This window comes from Lithobates pipiens, unplaced genomic scaffold, assembly GCF_037356315.1.
Source record: "Lithobates pipiens isolate NorthernLeopardFrog02 unplaced genomic scaffold, aLitPip1_a1.2 Scaffold_13, whole genome shotgun sequence".
Lineage (NCBI taxonomy): Eukaryota > Metazoa > Chordata > Amphibia > Anura > Ranidae > Lithobates > Lithobates pipiens.
In genome coordinates, this window is record NW_027507718.1 from 424,576,065 (window position 1) to 424,597,291 (window position 21,227).

Here is a 21,227-nt window from a genome sequence, read left to right on the forward strand (position 1 = left end):
CATTTGAATCCATATGCTCCTCAGACCCGCACGTCCCGGGTATTATCTCATGTCTTTATACCTGCCTATCCTCCACATCTGATGACCCTCCGATACGCTGTACAGTGGGCCACATACCTATCGGTCAATCCCGATGCTGAGTCATGGACTGACATGTGGGCCAACACAAAAAATTCCTCACAGAACGTTGTCTCCTCTGAAGCCAACTATAAGCTCCTAATGCGATGGTACCTGGTTCCCTCTAGAATTGCCAAATTTGTACCCAACTACTCACCAAACTGTTTTAAGGGCTGCAAGGATCAGGGCAACCATGTCCATATATGGTGGACATGCCCAGTAGTGAAGAGTTTTTGGACTACAATTTTCCAAATATTATCCTTATTGATGCAACGCCCCATAGACCCTGACCCTGCAATGGCTTTATTGAACTGGTTACCCCAACAATTTACTAAAGCCCAAAATCGTCTCTTTCTCCAGGTGATGACCGCAGCCAAGCAAACTATTGCGAAGGCCTGGAGGACACCCAACCTGAATATCTCTGAATTAAAGTATAGAATCACGCAGGCTATGATCCATAGTAGGATAGAGGCAGTAATCCTGGACAAAATCCCCCAATTTAATAAAATATGGCAACCTTGGGTAGAAAACTTTCTACCAAAAGATTTAGACACTCGCCTCATGGCTCCTTAGCCCAGAACGGTGGCCGTCTGGGCGCGATAGATGCTGCCCGGGGTTCGCGTGGGCCATCCGGCCATTCCCTTTCTCTTACCCTTCCCCTCTCTCATGTACCTCCTCTCTCCCCTATAAGTCTTTACATCTCTTCTCTAACTTTCCCTTCTTCTTTCTCTTTTTCTGTATGTAAAATTTGACACGCGGAACTTGACCATCTTTAGTTACCTCTTGTGATGGCTAACATTTCGAAGATGTTGTTTACATGCCTCTCCGCTTTTTGTGATCGTTAGGCTCGGTTCACACAGGGGCGACTCAGATCCGACTTCAGGTCGCCCCTAGTCGCCTCAGGTCGGACAACATTTAAAAATCAATGTAAGTGAATGAGAGCCGTCTTAATGCACGCTACTGAAGTCGCTCCGACTTCAAAAAGAAGTTCCTGTACTACTTCAATCCGACTTGTAGACGACTTGTACCCATTGATTTCAATGGAGGTCGCCTCCAAGTCGGATATCTGTATGTACAAAGGCAACTTAGACAGAATTATTAGCTCTGAAGGGGGAACTCCACGCCAAATTTCTGAAAAAAATTTGGCGTGGGTTCCCCCTCCGAGAGCATACCAGGCCCTTAGGTCTGGTATGGATTCCAAGGGGAACCCTCTACGCCGGAAAAACGGCGTGGGGGTCCCCCCCAGATCCATACCAGACCCTTATCCAAGCACGCTACCCGGCCGGCCAGGAAAGGGGGTGGGGACGAGCGATTCTTCTGCCGGGCCACCGCGCCTTCTTATAGCTCTTTTACAGGCGGTGGCCCGGTCTTCTGTCGCCGCCGCCTTCCGTTCTTCTTCTACTGGAGATGTTGACTCGATGCTCTCTCCGGCCGCAATGCCAGGGGCGCGCTGCGTGGCGACTTATATAGGGACAAGGGGCGGGGTTGATGTCACATGGGTTGATGTCACATGGTGACTCTGCCCCCTTACGATGTCACAGTCCCGGAGGATGCTGGGACTGTCGCCACGTGACATCAACCCATGTGACATCAACCCATGTGACATCAACCCATGTGACATCAACCGATGACCCCGCCCCTTGTCCCTATATAAGTCGTCGCGCAGCGCGCCCCTGGCATTGCGGCCGGAGAGAGCGTCGAGTCAACATCTCCAGGAGAAGAAGAAGAATGGAAGGCGGCGACAGAAGACCGGGCCACCGCCTGTAAAAGAGCTATAAGAAGGCGCGGTGGCCCGGCAGAAGAACCGAAGAGGGGGACAAGACCCCCAAAGTCGGAAGAAGAGGGCGGCGGCGAGGAAGAAAGCCGGGCTCCTCCGCTAGTAAAAGAGCTAGAAGAAGATAGCGGAGGAGTCCGGCGAGAAGGCCCCCGAAGACGGAAGACCCCCGGAGCTGTGCAATAAACGATTTTATCTTGTGTGTTGTGGTTTTTTTTTTGTACTTTATTTTACAGGTGAATGGGTAGGGGTACATTGTACCCCATACTCATTCACATAGGGTGGGGGGCTGGTATCCGGGGGCCCCCTTATTAAAGGGGGCTCCCGGATTCCAATAAGCCCCCCGCCCGCAGACCTTGACAACCAACGGCCAGGGTTGTCGGGTAGAGGCCCTTGTCCTCATCAACATGGGGACAAGGTGCTTTGGGGTGGGGGGGCTGCAAGCTCGTCCCCACCCCCTTTCCTGGCCGGCTGGGTAACGTGCTCGGATAAGGGTCTGGTATGGATCTGGGGGGGATCCTCACGCCGTTTTTTCGGCGTAGGGGGTTCCTCTTGGAATCCATACCAGACCTAAGGGCCTGGTATGCTCTCGGAGGGGGAACCCACGCCAAATTTTTTTCAGAAATTTGGCGTGGAGTTCCCCCTTCAGAGCTCATTCTCTGATTGGCCACGGCAAAAGTCGCCTGGCCTGGGGCGACTTGTAAGTCGCCCCAGGTCGTGTCTAAAAGTCGTGTTCAAGTAGTCTTCAAATTGCCTCACAAAGTCGTCCTGAAGTCGTGTCGCCCCTGTGTGAACCGAGCCTTAGTTTGCTCCAACCCAGCTCCCCTGTTGGGTCCTTTATAATGGATATGCACTGTGTATGTATTGTTTTCAGATCTGTCTTGGATCTTTGACGTAACTATATCCGCAAACTTTAAGTGCTGTATATCAGGTTACTCTTTAGTATTGCTACTAATGTAAAATGCTCTGCTCTTTCTGTTGTGTATTATTTAATCTCTTAATAAAACTATTTGAAAGTAAAAAAAATATATATAATACCAGTTTACAAATGTATAAAATTTGACTAAAATGCATTATATTTTCTCTTTTAACATTTGCCAATAATAAGGAAACATGAGTTCAGTATGTTCTTATCATTTGATTTTCAGATTCAGAGTAACTAAAGTGGAGCCAAAGTCCAAGGAACGGAAGCGCTTAATGTCTGGGACAGAAGCATCAAAGGATGATGTTCTTGCCACACCAGTTAGTGTAGATACTCGGCAAAGAAATGGCCCAGAAACAGAGGTAAGCAGACTTAAATGGTGCTTCTGCATGAAAAATATATTGCTGTGACAGGATTTCTTCGCTTTCAGATATAAAATGTGTCTGATTGCTGTGCAAGGTAATACAGGAGGTTACAGCTTAGGTAAATACACCGGCTTACATTTAAAAATGTATTTCTTTTGTTCATTGAGCAACACAGGAATTCAGATACATGCTGATTACCAAACCTACTGTAGGCGGCTTATAAACAGAGAAATGGCAAGTCAGCCCTTGTAAAATCCCTCCTCTAGCCAGTGTTTGGAAGCATTGGAGGATTAATGCCTTTCCTTGCTGAAAAAAAAATACTGTATTTCGCTAACCCATCTGGACACTCGCAAATCCTCTGTGCTTGGATACTGTTAAATCCCCTGTGGTACATGGTACCAAGCATCCCTCCTCTCCAGGGGGCTGCCTGACTTGCAAGGTCAACCAGTATCGGTTCTGGATGTTTGGATGCAACTGCTACTTTTCGGAGCGTTGACACTAGTGCCCTTTGCTGGAACTGTGGAAATTTCCTTAATGTGGAATGTTACCACTCTTGTAGTGAACTTTCTTTCTTTGAACTTTCTGCTGAAAGATCTACATCCTTTGTACCACCGGGCCCTTCATCTACAGTCCTGGGGTTCTGTCCCTCTCCCTATGTCTGGGATTTGTAGAGCATTTGGGGGAACCCTCTCTCAGGATGGTATATCCTTTCGCAAAGTCCTTCTTGGCCGCCTTCTCTGTTGCTATGAGCCTGGGCTCTAAGCAAGACTTCCAGATTACCTATATGAACCAGGTAGTACGTGAAGTGACCCATCAGTCTCTTAAGATGATCAGTGTGGTTTATATATAACCAAACAGTGCTGGCTGCCAATCATATAAATGTGCGAATAATAAGATTATTACTAGATCAATTTTACCAGCAACAAAATGTGCAAAATACAGTGTGCAAAACATACAATCTCAGTGCAAAATAGGGTGTAAAACTACACCCCCACCAAATGGCTGCTAGTCCCTGATCAAATGAATAGACCGACACTGCGCTAACAACACATAAAATTATAACATTCCAATTATAAATCGGTCAAAGTCCAAAGTGACACGTCTTCAGTTGCTTCCAAATCGGAAACGTCACCAAATAGTGCACAACAAATAAAAAGTGCTGGTTCTCTCTTCTACCTCAATATCCTAGCCACTCACCTTAAAATCTGACCCCTGTTTTACCAGCAGGTCAGATAAAGCAGATCCCCACTGGGGTAATCAAGGAATCAGCCTGGTGTGGAGCTCATAATCCATCCGTTTCACCCTTTCTCTCTTTACTGGCTTGACCAGTCTTAGACCTCCCTCAGGTGAGGCGTGACTTCTTCAGTGCTTGATTTGGCTTAAATGTTGGTCTGCGGACCAGGCATCTAAGAAAATGCTGGCGGATTTTCCTTTCCAAAGTGAGAGGCTATTTGGAGCCTCACTGGATGACATTATTGAGAATGTTACTGGGGGAAATAGTACTTTGCTCCCACAGTCCAGAAAGGGTAAGGAGCCATGCCATAGGCAGGGGCCCTCCTTTTCCACTCAGAAGCAGATTTTTCGTCTGCCCGGGTTGGGAGGTAAGCATTCCCAGTCCGACAAGGTGACCACTGAGGGACAAAAGCATCCCTGATTTTGCAAGCCGAACAAGCCTGCAAGCAAATCCTGTTGCCGCATGAAGGTTTGCCCCCACCCGACTCTTGAATGGGGGGTCGCCTTTGGGAGTTTGCTTTCCTTTCTGACCAGTGGGTCCGCAAACTGGTTTCGTCAGGCTACAAGATAGTTAGTTAGTGTATCTAAAGACTTCTGCGCTCTATGGAAAAAATTATGACAAGGTAAAAATAGCTAGTGAAAAAAGCAGCAATCACTGAATGAGTTGTCTCTCACTACTGGAAAAATAAAATAGAAAAAATGTGATGCGCTAATTTCAAACTATTCGATAATCGCAGTGAACCACTAATGTGCAATTATAAAATTATATAAAGTGCAACTGTGCATAAAATAGAGTGATAACTAGTGCATAGACCATAAAGTGACTCTATGTGCAAAAAACGCAAATTTACCATATAGACCAAGATGCATATATAGGCTGTGTAAACATATAATGTGTATATAATGAGGTAAAAACAGGTATAAAAAAGGAAAAAATATATATAAAATATTAAATATTAAATCCAAGTGACCAACGTGAAAAATGTCCCATACACAATCAAATCAAATCGTGCAATTCGGTAGGCACACTAAATTAAACGTGCAACGTGCTGGGCAATCAATTCATCCGTGATGATCCGTGCAAAAAATGCAAATGCTATGCAATTACCTCACTCCTGTGGGTAAACAGCAAAATAAGTAATGGACACCAGGATGATTGCAGGGACGGCTGTGAAACACAATCTTTAGGAGACTTCTCTAACTTCTTCATGGATGGTAGTTAAACTCAAGGAAATAGATTAAAAAGAACCGCCATAGTGTAGTATTTAAAACATGTATCAATTTTATTAAAAGATTTAAGACTACTCACAAGCGAAGTAGAGGTAAGCACATATGACAGACAGCATAAAGCAAAACCGGATATGGACGTCACTTCCGGGTTCCTACGCGTTACGTCGTGGAGACTTCAACTGGGATGTTTACACAGGGTACAGGAAGTGACTTATAGGTGTACTGGGCGGAACTACGCCGCCCATTTCATTAGTATACCGATGCGCCGCTGTGTAGACCCAGTAATGTCAATGGGGGCGGACCAATTCAAAATAGATACGCTGGGTAACTTCCCATCTAAACATGTATAACATTAATGGACAGCAGCGCAAAGCGGGGGACAAATACAAGGGCAGGAGGGGTGGAACGAGCACTATACTGGATCTGGCAAACTAGAGAAATTATAATAGCTTGGTATTAAGTTTTAGCTGCAGACAGCGCCGTGCTGTCATTTATAGCGTGCTATCTGTCACTCTAAGGCGATAGAGCACGCCCGGCGGCCATTTTGTTGGAGTTGATTTTAAAGTCTGTAGGTGGCCATATTTTCGGTGGTCTGACAGCGTCTGAGGCAGTAGTTTTATATCAGTAATGACTAAAGACGAAGTTTAATAAAGCAAAGATATGGGACCACACCAAACGCAAGACCACAATGGATATTAATCTATCCTAATAGATCAGAGAGGATAGTGGATAATCAGTCAAAAAAAGAATTTATGTATATACACCTTGTATCAATAGGTACAGGTACAGGAAACTGTGCATGAACAGCTGTATTTGAGAGACGGAGATACATAATTTAAAATAAGATAATGTCCAAAAAGAGAAGGTTGCTAGGCAAATTATATATACACAAAAATGTATACTTTTGTGGAGACACGGAGATGGCGTACATATTAGGGATAACATCCAAACATAGCAAATTGATTAGGATCTAAAAGATTAAAATACATAAAATCGCATAAAAAAATTTTAGACCTAAAACCATGGAAGCATGTCTTAAAAAACGCATGGAATTAAGATAATAGTATACAAATGAGTCGCTTTAAAAGATATATGAAAAATTAAAAATATTGGCAGAACATAAAAGAACCATGGCGCGAAATCGCACATAAAAAATATATATCCTTGGGGGGCTAAAAATCGCTAATAAAGCAGTTCAAGTCGAACTCTATATTTAATCCCCTGGGGGCAAAAGTGTCAAGGGTATATATCCATTTGGACTCTATCTGACTCAAGGTCCTCACCTTATGCCCTCCCCTCCAATGTTTGACATAGGGGACAATACCCCAGAATTTCAAATGCTTGGGGTCTCTATTATGATAAATAGCGAAATGTTTAGAAACATTATGTTTATCGTACCCCTTCTGTATATTTTGTATGTGCTCTTTCAGTCGAGTTTTTAAAGGCCTTTTTGTGCGGCCTACGTATTGTAAGCCGCAACTACACTCTAAGACGTAAACAGCGTAAACTGTGTTGCAGCAAATGAAATCTTTAACCTTATGGGTATTGCCGGTACTTGTAGCTAAAAATTCAAAGACTTTAGTTGGTTTACTCGCTCTAGTGCACGCTAAGCACCTTTTACAGGGGAAGAAACCTTTCCCCGTGAAAAACGTAGTTATTCACGGGAGGATCGGGTATGTTTTTGACTAACATGTCTCTAAGGTTAGGGGCGCGTCTGTAAATGAACTTCGGTTTGGGGGGTAGAACTTTGTGTAAATCTTTATCATTCAAGAGGATGTGCCAGTGTTTTTTGATTATTCTTTCTATATTTTTATATTGGTTATTATAATCTAAAATTATTGCTCCTTCTACACCTTTTTTATCTTTACATTGTGTTTTTTTGTCTTTAAGGAGATATTCACGGTCCATCTTTTCCACTTCTGATATTTTTTCTTGAATTACACTCTTGTCGTAGCCTTTCTCCTGGAATCTCTGTCCAATGGACTCAGCTTGTTCAAGGAACATTTCTTTTTTGCTGCAATTTCTCCGCAGGCGCATAAATTGCCCTTTAGGGATATTGAAGAGCCAGTTTTGGTGATGGCAACTGGTCAGCGGGAGATAGCTATTTTTATCTACACTTTTGAAGTGTGTCTTGGTTTCTATTCTCCCGTCCCTTTGTGAAATTAGTAAATCCCTAAAGGGCAATTTATAATTTTTTCCATAGAGCGCAGAAGTCTTTAGATACACTAACTAACTATCTTGTAGCCTGACGAAACCAGTTTGCGGACCCACTGGTCAGAAAGGAAAGCAAACTCCCAAAGGCGACCCCCCATTCAAGAGTCGGGTGGGGGCAAACCTTCATGCGGCAACAGGATTTGCTTGCAGGCTTGTTCGGCTTGCAAAATCAGGGATTTTATGCACAGAGGCATTCTCTGATTTATTCACGCACAGTTGCACTTTATATAATTTTATAATTGCACATTAGTGGTTCACTGCGATTATCGAATAGTTTGAAATTAGCGCATCACATTTTTTCTATTTTATTTTTCAAGATAGTTAGTTAGTTTTTTTTTTTTTTTTTTTTTTTTCTTGTCTGCCAAACAGATTTCTTTTTTTTTTTTTTTCCTCTCCAACCGTCACCTTCTTTTGGCTTGTCGGGAGGCCCTGTTTGGGGCAGTACAGGACCTACTGCTGTGTGGGGTGATGGTACCTGTCCCGATGTCGGAAAGGTTTTAGGGATTCTACTCCAATCCGTTTGTAGTCCCGGAGAAGGAAGAGGTCCGTCCGGTCCTGGATCTCAAGGCCTTCAATTGCTTCAGGATGGAATCTGTTTGTTCCGTGGTCGCACTTCATCAAGGGGATTTCTTGGCGTCTTTGGACATCAAGGACGCATACTTGCATGTCCCCATATGTGTCTGCGATTTGCAGTCGGGGACAAGCACTACCAATTTGTAGCTCTTTCCTTTGGCCTAGCGACAGCGGCAAGGATCCCTGGGTGGACGCGTCAGACGAGTTGATTTCTGATTAACCCAGATTGGCCTCAACGTCCTTGGTACGCCGACATAGTATGAATGGTGGTGGATGTTCCTTGGTGGCTGCTGATGCTTGAGGACCTGCTGTCGCAAGGTCTGATACTTCACCCTGCTTTATCGTCGCTGGTTTTAATGGCATGGCTGTTGAAAGCCAGGTGCTGAGGGACCGAGGACTGTTTGCTTCCGTGATTTCCACTATGCTGAGGGGGCGCGGAAGTCTTCTTCTCTGAAGTTTTATCATCGCACATGAAAGGCCTACATCTCCAAATGTGAGAAGATAAGGTGGCATATGCGTACATATTCAGTTTCCAGAATCCTGCTGTTTTTGCAGTGAGGAGTGCATCAGAAACTTGCATTGATCACCATTAAGGGGCAGGTATCCGCTTTGGCTGTCTTTTCAGCGACTGTTGGTAACTCACTCATTGGTGCGTACGTTTGTTCAGGGGGTTCAGCATGTGGCTCCTCCTGTACGACCACCACTGGGTTTTGAATCTGGTGCTCTCGGTGCTTCAGAAACTGCCATTTGAAAATAAGAGGGAGATCCTGTTGACACTCTCTCAGAAAGTAGTCTTAAGGCGATGAAGTGGTGCTGCATCCACAGCCTTTTCTTCCGAAGGTTGTTTCGGCTTTTCATCTAAATGAGGACATTGTGCTCCCGTCTTTGTCCTTGGCCGTTGCATCCCAAAGAGGTTGCTTTGCTCTGGACGCTTCGGGTGTATCTGTCTGCTACGGCTCCTTTCCAGAGGTCGGACTCTGTAACGGTAGCTGGTCCGAAGAAGGTCCCGTCGGTCTCGTCAGCCACCATTTCTCGGTGGATCAGACAGATCGTCGTTCAGGCTTATGCCATAAGGGGTGCCTCCCTTTCCTGTCATGGCACATTCTACCAGGGCAATTGGTGCTTCTTGGGCTTTCCGACATCAAGCATCCGTTTCCCAGGTGTGTAAGGCGTCGATTTGGTCGTCCGTTCATACTTTCACCAAATTTTACAAAGTTGATGTGGGCGCATCTTCGGATGCGTGCTTCGGCGCAAGGTTTTGCAGGCGGCCACTTGAGGTTGTGACTCCTCTGAGGAGGAGTTCTTTTTGTTATGGGTGGAGTTTTTATTTTATTTTTTATTGCTGTTCCCACCCCTCGTTTTTGACACTGCTTGGGGAAGTCCCTAAGGTCAAGATTAAAGTGCTGTGTCCATCAATGAACGAAAGAGAAAATAGGATTTTTGTAAATCCTTTTCTCTGATGTTCATTGACAGACATAGCACCCACCCCTCCTGTTTGTTTGTACTGCTTTTTGATGAACTGAGCTGCTGGAAGCGGAGTGAGAGGTTATAGACAGTAGGACCACCCCTGGGCTGTGTTGTGGTGTTCGTGTTCTGCCTAGTGCTCTCTTAAAGGTGGAGATATAACCCCAAGGTCAGGATTAAAGTGCTGTCCGCCAAGGAACATCAAAGAAAAAGATTTTACGGTGAGTACAAAAATCCAATTTTCTTACCAAGAAAAACATCCAAGCCCGGCTAAATTTAGCAAAAACACATCTGAAGTCTCCCAAAAGCATTTGGAAGAATGTGTTCTGATCTGATGAAACCAATGGGGCTGTTTTTCTTCAGCTGAAACAGGAGCTTTAGTCAAGGTGGAGGGAATTATGAACAGTTCCAAATACCAGTCAATATTGGCACAAAACCTTCAGGCTTTTGCTAGAAAGCTGAACATTAAGAGAAACCTCATCTTTCAGCATGACAACAACCCAAAGCATGCATCCAAATCAACAAAGGAATGGGTCCACCAGAAGAAAATACGCCACTTAGACCGGAAGATTTTCCCCCTGACCAGGCCATTTTTTGCGATACGGCACTGCAACGCTTTAACTGACAATAGCACGGCCGTGTCCCCATGTAGCCAAATAACATTTTTAGAGCTTTCTTTTGGGGGTATTTGATCACCTCTGCGGTTTTTATTTTTTGCGCTATAAACGCTGAAAGAACAACCATTTTGCGAAAAAAACCTGCTATAATATCCAAAAAAAAGACATTTCTTCCTCAATTTAGACTGATATTCTTCCTCATATTTTTGGTAAAAAAAAAAAAAACCCTGCAGTAGCGTCTACAAAATAGGGGATAGATTTATGGCTTTTTTATTATTTTTTTTACTAGTAAATGGCAATCTGCGATTTTTAGTGGGACTGCGACGTTGTGGACAGATCAGACACTTTGACACTTTTTTTTTGGGACCATTGACATTTATACAGCGATCAGTGCTATAAAAATGCACTGATTGCTGTATAAATGTCACTGGTAGGGAAGGGGTTAATACCAGGGGGAGATCAAGAGGTTAAATGTGTTCCCTCATGTGTGCTTCTAACTGGGGGGGGGGGGGGGAGATGGGATTGGCTGGAGGAGACCTATCGCTGTTTCTAATCACTAGGAACAGAAGATCTGTCTCTCCTCCCCTGTCAGATCACGGACACTGTGGCCGCCAGCCACACGTATTGGGTCCCCCACCGTGCAAGTGGTTAAAGTTTTGGAATGCCCCAGCCAGAGCCCATACCTAAATCTGATTGAAATTCTGTGGGGTGATCTGAAGAGGGCTGTGCACAGGAAATGCCCTTGCAATCTGACATATTTGGAGTGTTTTTGCAAAGAAGAGTGGACAAATATTGGCAAGTCCAGATGTGCCATGGTGATAGAATCATACCTGAAAGACTGAGTGCTGTAATAAAATCAAAAGGTGCTTCAACAAAGTATTAGTGTGTGCACACTTATGCAACCACATTATTTATTTTAGTTTTGCTTCCCTCCGCCTAAAAGATTTTATTGTTCAACTGAGTTGTACAGTTTATAGGTAACGTTAAAGGTGGAAAAAGTTCTGAAATGATTTCTTTGTCTCATTTGTCTTCTTTTTTTTTTTTTTTTTTTTTTTTTTTTTTTACATCACCGAAATCTGACTAATATATGTATATGTATGTATGTGTGTATATATACACAATACTATACTTGTCTGCTTGGAGCAGTCCCTTACCTCCTCTTTGGCAACACTATGGGGGCACCTGTGTGGGCACGCTTCTGATTCAGACTGCAGAGTGATCCACAGTGCACAGTGCCAATATGTCATGTCCCTGCTCCTTCCTCACTGGAGTTTCACTGACAGCAGCAGAAGCCTATAGAAGGGAGGAGAGCAGTGCTGAAGCTGGGACAGTGCTAGATTGGTGACAGGACTCTGGTAAGTGTTTAGGAATTGTTGCGGAGGCTAGAACAGGTAGTGAGAGGGTGGGGTAACCTACTTATTTGGTGGCATTGGTGTGAAAACTAACTGTCTGATTTTATTATTATTATAATTATTTATTTTATTTTTTTTGTTTCAGAATCAAAGCACAGTGGACACTTGAAGTTCAGTGGGTAAAACTACATTTTGTTTTTCTGATTTCTTATAATATGTATAGAACATGTTGTTGTCCAGGATAATTAGAAGAATTTGAAAACCTGGTACCTTCTCAAATAATTACCCAAAAATTATCCTGATGATTGGTGGTACATCTAGTTTTTACACCAGATTTTTCCTCCTTTGTTTTGAATTGTGCAGTTTTTGAAAAGAAGTGCTGAAATTCTTTGTTGAAGAGAGGATAACAATTCTTTGCATCTAAAACCTAATTTAACCTAGGTTCCCACTATTGTGGATGCTGCACACTGCATTTGCACAGGCACAGCAAGCTATTTATTTGTACTTACAGGAAAGGCAGGAAAATGTTCTTCTTTCTTCCCCCCCACTTGCTTACTGGGCACTTAAAACCCCTCCGGTCTAGACCAATCTTCAGCTTTCAGCGCTGTCGCACTTTGACAATTGCGTGGCCATACAACACTGTACCCAGATGACATTTTTACCATTTTTTTCCTCCACAAATAGAGCTTTCTTTTGGCGGTATTTGATCACCTCTGCTGTGTTTTATTTTTTGTTAAAACAAATTGAAAAAGCCTGACTTAAAAAAAAAAAAAAGTAATTTTTTTTTTTTTTATATTTTGTTATAACATTTTCCAACCAGGTAATTTTTTCTCCTTTATTGATATACGCTGATGAGGCTGCACTGATGGGCACCGATAGGCTGCACTGGTGTGCACTGAGAGGTGGCACTGAAGGGCATTGATAGGTGGCCACTGATGGGTGGCAATAATGGGCACTGATCGGCTCTGGTAGGTTACACTGATAGGCAGCACTGATTGGCACCACTGGTGGGTATTGATAGGTAGCACTGGTGGGCACTGGCAGGGGGTACTTATTGGCACAGATGAGGCAGATGTGCCTCCTTCCTCTTCGGGACCGATGTCCCTTGCACATAAGCCAGTGATTGGCTTTCTTTTCTCCTTACACTGTCGGAGTGAGAAGAAAAAAACCTGATTACCGAGCTTTTGTTTACACACATGATCAGCTGTCATTGGCTGACAGCTGATCACATGGTAAGGGGCCGGGAACTGTGATCACCCGAGTCTCGGTGATCGCAGTGCACGCTGCGTGTGCCCTGCAGGGAGTGCATGGGGAGCGTGCAAAGGGGAGGCCGTCATGACTGCCTCCCGGAAATTCATGTCCGCGCTGTAGCCATCATTTGACTATAGCGTGGATGCCAAGTGGCTAAACTAGATTACATGACGCATGAATAATCACAGTATTTTCCGATGCGTGGGGGTGCCATTAACAACTGCCTGCCCCTGCATGTCTGCTGAAGAGCAGAGCGATTTGCCTGTGGGTCAGAAAATGCTATTATACACGGCTTCTCGACATGCACAGATGTGAACATAGTCTACATTTGTATATATAAATAAACTGGAACGTGGACTTTAAAGCACAGACCCTTTAGGGTTTTTTCTTATCATAGTACCCCAAGAGCCCTGAAACTTGTGTGCCTCAGCAAATATCAACTTCATCTAGAATATTAGTGCTGTGGCACTTGCCGAGACCTCGCTGCTGTTATCTGAGGCTACCCATCACATTTAATGTCCAATAACAAGGCACAGATGGTGGTAAAGGGAGGTGTGAAGGGCAAACTTCATAATCAAAGTAGGTACCGTATATACTCGAGTATAGGCCGACCCGAATATAAGCCGAGGCCCCCAATTTACCCCCAAAAAAACTGGCAAACTTATTGACTCGTGTATAAGCCGAGGGTGAGACATGCCTGTCCATCCCTGTGTGTGTGTCCGTCCATCCCTGTGTGTCCGTCCATCCCTGTGTGTCCGTCCATCCATCCCTGTGTGTCCATCCATCCATCCATCCCTGTGTGTGTGTGTCCATCCATCCATCCATCCCTGTGTGTGTGTGTCTCCATCCATCCATCCATCCATCCCTGTGTGTGTGTGTCTCCATCCATCCATCCATCCATCCCTGTGTGTGTCTCCATCCGTGTGTGTGTGTGTGTGTGTGTGTGTGTGTGTGTGTGTGTGTGTGTGTGTGTGTCCAGCCTACCTTTGTCCCGAGCCTCCGTCCCGTGCCTTGCCTCCTTGCCTCCGTCCCGTGCCTTGCCTCCTTGCATCCGTCCCGTCCCGTGTCGTGTCGTGCCTTGCCTTGCCTTGCCTTGCCTTGCCTTGCCCCCGTCCCGTCCCGTCCTGTGCCGTGCCGTCCCGTGCCCTCTTCGTCGGCGGCCATTGTAAAGTTCAAAAGTTGCGCCGCCGCCTTCGCCTGTGATAGGCGGAACACTGAATTTCCCAGCAGCCTGTGTTCCGCCTATCACAGACGTCGTATCATCCTCGTCCGTAGTACGAGGATGATACGATGTCCGTGATAGGCGGAACACAGGCTGCTGGGAAATTCAGTGTTCCGCCTATCACAGGCGAAGGCGGAGCCGGAGGCGCGGCTTTTGAATCGAATGGCCGCTGTCTGTCTGCTCGACACGCTGATCGAGCGGGCAGACAGCGATGACTCGAGTATAAGCCGAGGGGGGCACTTTCAGCCTCAAAAAAGAGGCTGAAAATCTCGGCTTATACTCGAGTATATACGGTATATCCTAACAATGCAATGATGCTTATAGCAGTTCATTTTTGACATATAGGGTTGGTTTACTAAAACGGGAAAGTGCAAAATCTGGTGCATCTCTGCATAGAAACCGATCTACTTTTAAGTGTTTGTTTTTTTTTTTTTTTTGTTTTTTTTGTCAAAGCCTAATTGAACAAGCAGAAGTTAGAAGCTGATTGGCGATGTACAGCTGCACTAAATTTTTTACCTTCTAGTTTTAGTAAATAAATCCCAACGTGTTTGTTAGTCTATATTATTATTACAGAATAATAAATTAAACCTGGCCGCAGCCATAATAAATTCTTTGCACTGAATTCTGCAGTGCTGATTGTGGCAGCATAAATTTAAAGTAGAAAGTTGTTTTTTTTTTGTTTTGTCTTTTGCGGAGGGGTGGAGACAGATGACCGGAAATAAGGGCCAAAATTTTTAGTGGGGATACGACGGTGCAATAATGAATACTGCAGGCTTGGTAAGATTGGCTATAGATCAGCCTTTCTCAAACTTTTCAACACAGAGCAACCCTTGAAATAGTTCTCCAGTCTTGGGGGAACCCCTGCTAAAAATTAGAAATCTACAACTCATGATACATTAGTGTGATGGTCAGTGGGAAGAATGGTCCTTACACTTGTGATCATTGGGAAGAATTACCTCCTTACAGGTGGCTAAAAAGATCAATGGTGTCAGTGGGAACTTATCTGAGAAGCAGAAATTTCACAATGCTGAAGGAACCCCTAGCATCCTCTGTAATAACCCTAGGATTCCACAGAACCCTGGTTGAGAATCACTGCTATAGATGGAGAATATTTCTTTCCTGCAATCATGGGTTGCAGGAAAGCAAATTGCCACTGAGCCATTGTGTTCTCCCTGCGGGGGAAAGCTGTGAAAACACCGTAATTATTTCTAGCGGCTATAACAGCTGCTAACAACAATCGCATGTAAGATCTAACAGGCTGGTTGTACTCAAGTTGATCAACTGAATAATTTGGGTACATTCAGCCTATATATTCGAATCTCAGCAGGTTCCTGCTGAACTGGCCAAGATTCGAACCGCCTATGGCCAGCTTAAGAGTTGGCATTTTGTTCGCATTAAATTTTCCTGCTCCATCTATTCCAAAAATGTTTTGGATGTAGGTACACTTTGAAACGTAAAAACACTTTTTGCAGCATCTTCTGTGTCCTTTAGAACACTATAGTTAGATGTCAAGGGTGGCTGATTCCCTTTTAAAAGAAAAATACGTAGATTGTTTAATGCTCCTGTCTCTCTCCATTATATTTCTTATCTAAATAACCTCATCCTTGGGTCGCTATAGCTATCCATGCTACTGTTGTACTTCTTTATATTGTGTCAGCGGAATGTTGGAGTCCTTCCATCTGTGAAATGAATTGACATGCTTTCTTTCTGCTCTGTTTAATCCAACTGGTCCCACAGGCCCCTGGTATTTTGGCCATTTCACACTTCCCTACTAAGAACCATCAGAGTTTACAGCATGTTAATAACACAGCAGGGTAACCAGGTCTGCAATCTAATAAAGAAACTTATTCCCAACATGTGAAGCTGTTTTCTGCTAGTCTTAGTTGTTGCACACGAGGCATATAAAGTCAGTGGTTTAAATCTAAAACTCTCCCTATAGTAATAAAAATGTAGGATTCTTTATTGTAATGTATTACATTACTGTGTGTGCTTCTCCCCTAAGCCTCTCGAATATCATACAGCAGAGGGACATTATGTAAATGATGCTAAATGTGTATCAACTAAAATGTCAACTCACTGTTTATAAGCCAAGGTGATCTCAACTGCACACTGTACGTAAGCCAAGGGCAGCTAGTTCCACAAGGAAAGTGAGAATAAAAATGAACGGAAAGTTTAAAGCTGCCCATCCTTGCCAATCAGACTTTATTTTTAGTGATGATTCGTGTTTGCTATTTTTTTAAACAAAAAATAAAAAAAAAATGTTATACTTACCTGCTATGTGCAGTGGTTTTGCACAGAGCAGCACAGATCCTCTAGTTCTCAGGGCCCTCATCGGCGCTCCTGGCCCCTCCCTCCTGCTGAGTGCCCCCTCAGCAGACAGCTTGCTGTGGGGGCACCCGAGCCGAGCCACTGCTCTTTGTGTCCTTTGGGACATGGCACTATGGCTTGGTCATGTCCTCTCTATCTCCTCATTGGCTCACTGACTTTGACAGCAGCAGGAGCCAATGGCGCCTACTGCTGTTTCTCAGTCAATCAGGAGGGAGATTCCCAGACATCCAAGGCTCTTATGTAAGCTCAGATAAGTATTAGAGGGGGGGGCTGCTGCACACTGAAGGTTTTTTTTCATCTTCATTGCAGAGAATGCATTAAGATTAAAAAAAAAAACTTCTGAATTTAGAACCGCTTCCAGACCGCCCCATGTACATTTACTGCAGCAGGGCGGCCCGGGCACCCAAAATCGCATACCTGTAAGTGACTTCTTGCACGCGGTTTAAGCTGAATCACGATCTCTTTTCCTCCAGTGAGTCCACCCCCACCCCACAGTTATAAACAACTCCCAGGGAACACATTTAACCCCTTGATCGCCCTCTAGTGTTAACCCCTTCCCTGCCTGTGTCATTTATACAGGGATCAGTGCTTTTTTTTTTTTTTTTTTTTTTATGTTGCAGTCCCGCTAAAAAACGCAGATCGCCACCATTACAAGTAACGAAAAAAAAAAATCCCTAAATCTTTCCCGTTGTTCGTAGACGCTATAACTTTTGCGCAAACAGTATATGCTTATTGGGATTTTTTTAACCAAAAATATGCAGCAGAATACATATTGGCGTAAATTTATGAAGACATTTATTTTTTTTACACTGTTTTATAGCAATGTAAAAAAGTTTTGTTTTTTCTAAAAAATTGTTGATTTTTTGTTTGTTTTTGTTTTATAGCGCACAAAATAAACGCAGAGGTGATCAAATGCCTCCAAAAGAAAGCTTGATATTTGTGGAAAAAATTATGACAATTTTATTTGGGTACAGCGTCGCACGGCCACGCAATTGTCAGTTAAAATTACGCAGTGCCGTATCGCAAAAATTGCCTGGTCAGGAAGTGGGTAAAACCTTCAGGGGCTGAAGTGGTGAAATAGGATTGTGCAGCATGAGCAAGCACGCTTTCTTTTCCTTCTCTAAATAGTCCTTAAAATGAAGAACTTTTAAAGTACACAGTGTATATAAACCTAAACAGAGATAATCTAAAAGATTATCTAAACAAGCCTTTTCTTCTGCCATAGAGCTTTGAGTGCAATGCCTAAGCGAAGGATGGGTCTAAGAAGAGTAAAGCCGGCCATAGATGATTCGAATCTTGGTCGATTCAGCAGGGACCCGCTGATATTCAAACTATCTATGAGAAGGCCGATTGTACCCAAGTCGATCTATTGATCGACTTGAGTACAACCAGCATGCCAGGTTTTACATGCAATTATTGCCAGCGGCTATAGCCCCCAGCAATAATCACTGTGTTCTTCTGGCAGGGACGCCTCCCTGCACCCCTGCCAGGAAACACAATAGCTCCATGGGAAGAATTCCTCCATCAACACTGACTGTGTTAGGGGGAATCCAGTGATTTTCTTTCCTGTAACAGATTTCAGGAAAGAAAATCGCATCATCTATGAGCCTGCCTAAGACCTATTTTTTGGCCTTTTTAAGGGAGGTGGGGGTAGATCAGAGGTGTCTAGTTCTTGTATATTACCTCTAGTTACTCAAGCCCTAGTGCCAAATTAGTAAAACCTGATACACATGGGCTGAATGTCTGGAGACATTGGCCAGTTAAAAAAAAAAAAAAAAAGCTGACATTCGGGCCCGTGTATATGTCGGTCTGTTGGATGAACATGCTGGGAAAACCAACAGCCAACCAACTCCTGAACAGCGTGCTCAGCCAATGGCAGAGAGGGTTGAGGGGAGATCGCTGCACTAACTTTGCATGGTTAGTACATTGGCTATGCCCGGAGCTGACAGCAACCCGCTGGGTTGAATGGAAGAAGACTGTACCAGGATTTAGAGTCTGATTGATAGATATCCCAGCCAAGATTTATACTCGAAGCCAGTAAAGGAAACCTATCTATTAGATTGAAAAAAAACAACTGTGAGTTCTAGCAGTTTTGAGAAACGTCTGACTATATATTTTTTGCAAAACGTCTGTAGTCTGTAGTAGTTTCTAAGTCATCGTTGTAATCTCTGACTATTTCTAATAGTATGGCTGTAGTCTCGGGCCAGTTGCTGTAGTAGTCCTCTGAATGTTATGTATTGCCCATTGCCCTTTGGTGAAGTCTGGGGGCTGCACTTGATGCTTATTTCAAGAAAGTTGACCACTACTGCCACAAAGAATGTGTGTGAGTCAACCTGCTAACAAACCCCCCCCCCGCTAGTATGTCAGATTTGGGTAAAATGACTCTTTAATTTGTGATGCTTCCTTTTACTGACTCCGGTATTTTCCCTCTTGTAGTGCTCTAGTGTTCGGAAATTCCTCAGTCCTCTGTGTTCTGGAGAAGATGGGAACGGGATGTTTTTAGAGAGCATATCTAGCCGGTGGCGTCCAGAAGAAGTGTGTAGCTTGTAGCAGGAAACATGGGTCTTCTCTTTTTATCAGTACAATTCATGAATTTTCTTAGCATTTTAGTTGTGCGCTTTTGTAAATGTGTAATAATTTTTTATGTATAAAAAAAATTTGTACATTTTGTATATTAATACAACACTAATAATGGTAATCCACCCTAGTGGATTGCCCATAGGAATAGGGGACGGAAACCAGGACCCCCTATCTGTTATTCATAGCCTATTTTGATTGTTATACTTATTGCCTGTATATTATTTTACTTTTTGGTTTGTAGAAAGGCACAACATACCAGTGTAGATTATTATTTCTTTTATTACTATTATTTTTTTGTAATACAGTAAAACCTTGGTTTGAGAGCTTTTTACAAGGCGAGCAACATTTTTTTTTTTTTAATACATTTTGACTTGATATACAAGCGATGTCTTGATATACAAGTAGCGTCATTTCACAACTGAGTATAAAAGATAAGAAAGGTGCCTCTAACTGTAGCAATATGGTTACATTTAATGAAGGTACAACTTTTAGCAACTCGCATTGGTTGATGATTTAAAACGGGCACATCTAAGTATGCAGGCACCTGGGGTAAAGCTGTCCACATAGACCATCCTCTGCATTGTCATCAATGTCATCTCTTCCACATTGCACTCCACGAGCACTTCAAGCCTCTTTCAGATCGCTCTACTGCAGGGTACGATTGCGGACTTACAACGGTGAGAGCTGGCAGTGCGGGGGATGGTCTATGTGGACAGTTTTACCCCAGCTGCCTGCATACTTAATGTGCCTCTTTTAATCATCAACCATGTGAGTTGCTAAATTTTGTACCTTCATTATTGTAACCATATTGCTACACTTAGTGGCACCTCTCTTCTCTTTTATACTCTGTAGCTCCTGCTGGATTTTGCTTCTAATCTCCTTGTGGAGGCTTCCATTTGTGGATGGACATATTATGATTACACAACCTATCACATTGCTATAATCTTTTTATGTGGACTATAAAACAAAGGAATTGTGAATAAATGGTTGTGGAATGAATCCATTTGAGTTTCCATTATTTCTTATGGGGAAATTCCCTTTGATAGAAGAGGGCTTTGGATTACAAGCATCTTTCTGGAACAAATTATGCTCACAGTCCAAGGTTTTACTGTACACACATCTCATAGCCGCACTGAGCACATTATGTATGTACCCACAAGCTTTCCCCCATCTGCCCAACCTTTTTTTTGCCAATGGGCAGTTCTCACTAGTTTGCAGTTCTCACTAAACATATTTGTAGTTCCTGTTGAAGATCTTTGTTGTTGGCCTTTTATACCCAGTAGCTCACCAATACCAAAGAAAAATATCAATGGCAGACGCCAGTGACAAATATTTATTGTTTGCACGTACTAATAAATGGATAAATTATGTAAACTAGATATTGCCGGCCTGACCACAAAGCATTTGTGAGGATAGGTATGGAACAATAGTATGATGTGATTACTTTGTATGATATCAACTTTTAAAAGTTAATTACAAAAGGTTATAGCAAATCAAGCCTGGTTTTTCTTTTCCCTGGCAGATACAAAGGGGCACTGTTCTGTAGTGCCAGTATAATGTAATTCGGAGTCCGATTTTCTCATTCCAGTTCATAGGCAGGTTTACCTCACTCTAAACAAAAAGCTGATTACCCAGGTCACATGCAGAACTGTGTAATCTATAGGACTTGTTTTGCCTTGCAGACCTCATTAGGTATTTGTTTGCTAGAAGCCTGTTAGGTGATGATGCCTATGTAGTGAGGCACAAGCTGTGTCCTTATGGGCAAGAATGCCTTCTGTATTCTTGCCAAGTCTTTCATTTACTGAAACTCTTGTTGGCAAATGCCACTGCTGGCCAAGAACCTAGTTATTAATTTGGCTGACATGCCTGGTTATGGCGATTGCTGGAATACCACAACATTCTTAGAACTCTAGTGCCATGATTTGCTCTAGGAAGTAAAGTTTTACTTCAGCTTGGTAGATTTGAGTAGCTTGTGGTCTGTTAGC

At 43.5% G+C, this 21,227-nt stretch overlaps 1 protein-coding gene across 2 annotated transcripts in view; it reads left to right on the plus strand.

Moving 5' to 3' along the window:
* The window catches only part of RELL1 (RELT like 1), a 98,347-nt gene extending 78,106 nt beyond the window's left edge, over nt 1–20,241 (plus strand). The window contains exons 6-8 of one of the 2 annotated variants that reach the window (XM_077477656.1): nt 3,040–3,175; nt 12,007–12,036; nt 19,099–20,241. In XM_077477656.1, the coding sequence (XP_077333782.1) occupies nt 3,040–3,175; nt 12,007–12,030 (160 nt within the window). In that variant the 3' untranslated portion in view covers nt 12,031–12,036; nt 19,099–20,241. Of the gene's footprint in view, nt 1–3,039; nt 3,176–12,006; nt 12,041–19,098 lie in introns of both variants that reach the window. The other variant, XM_077477654.1, reaches the window with a different exon arrangement.
* Nucleotides 20,242–21,227: the final 986 nt, after the last annotated feature.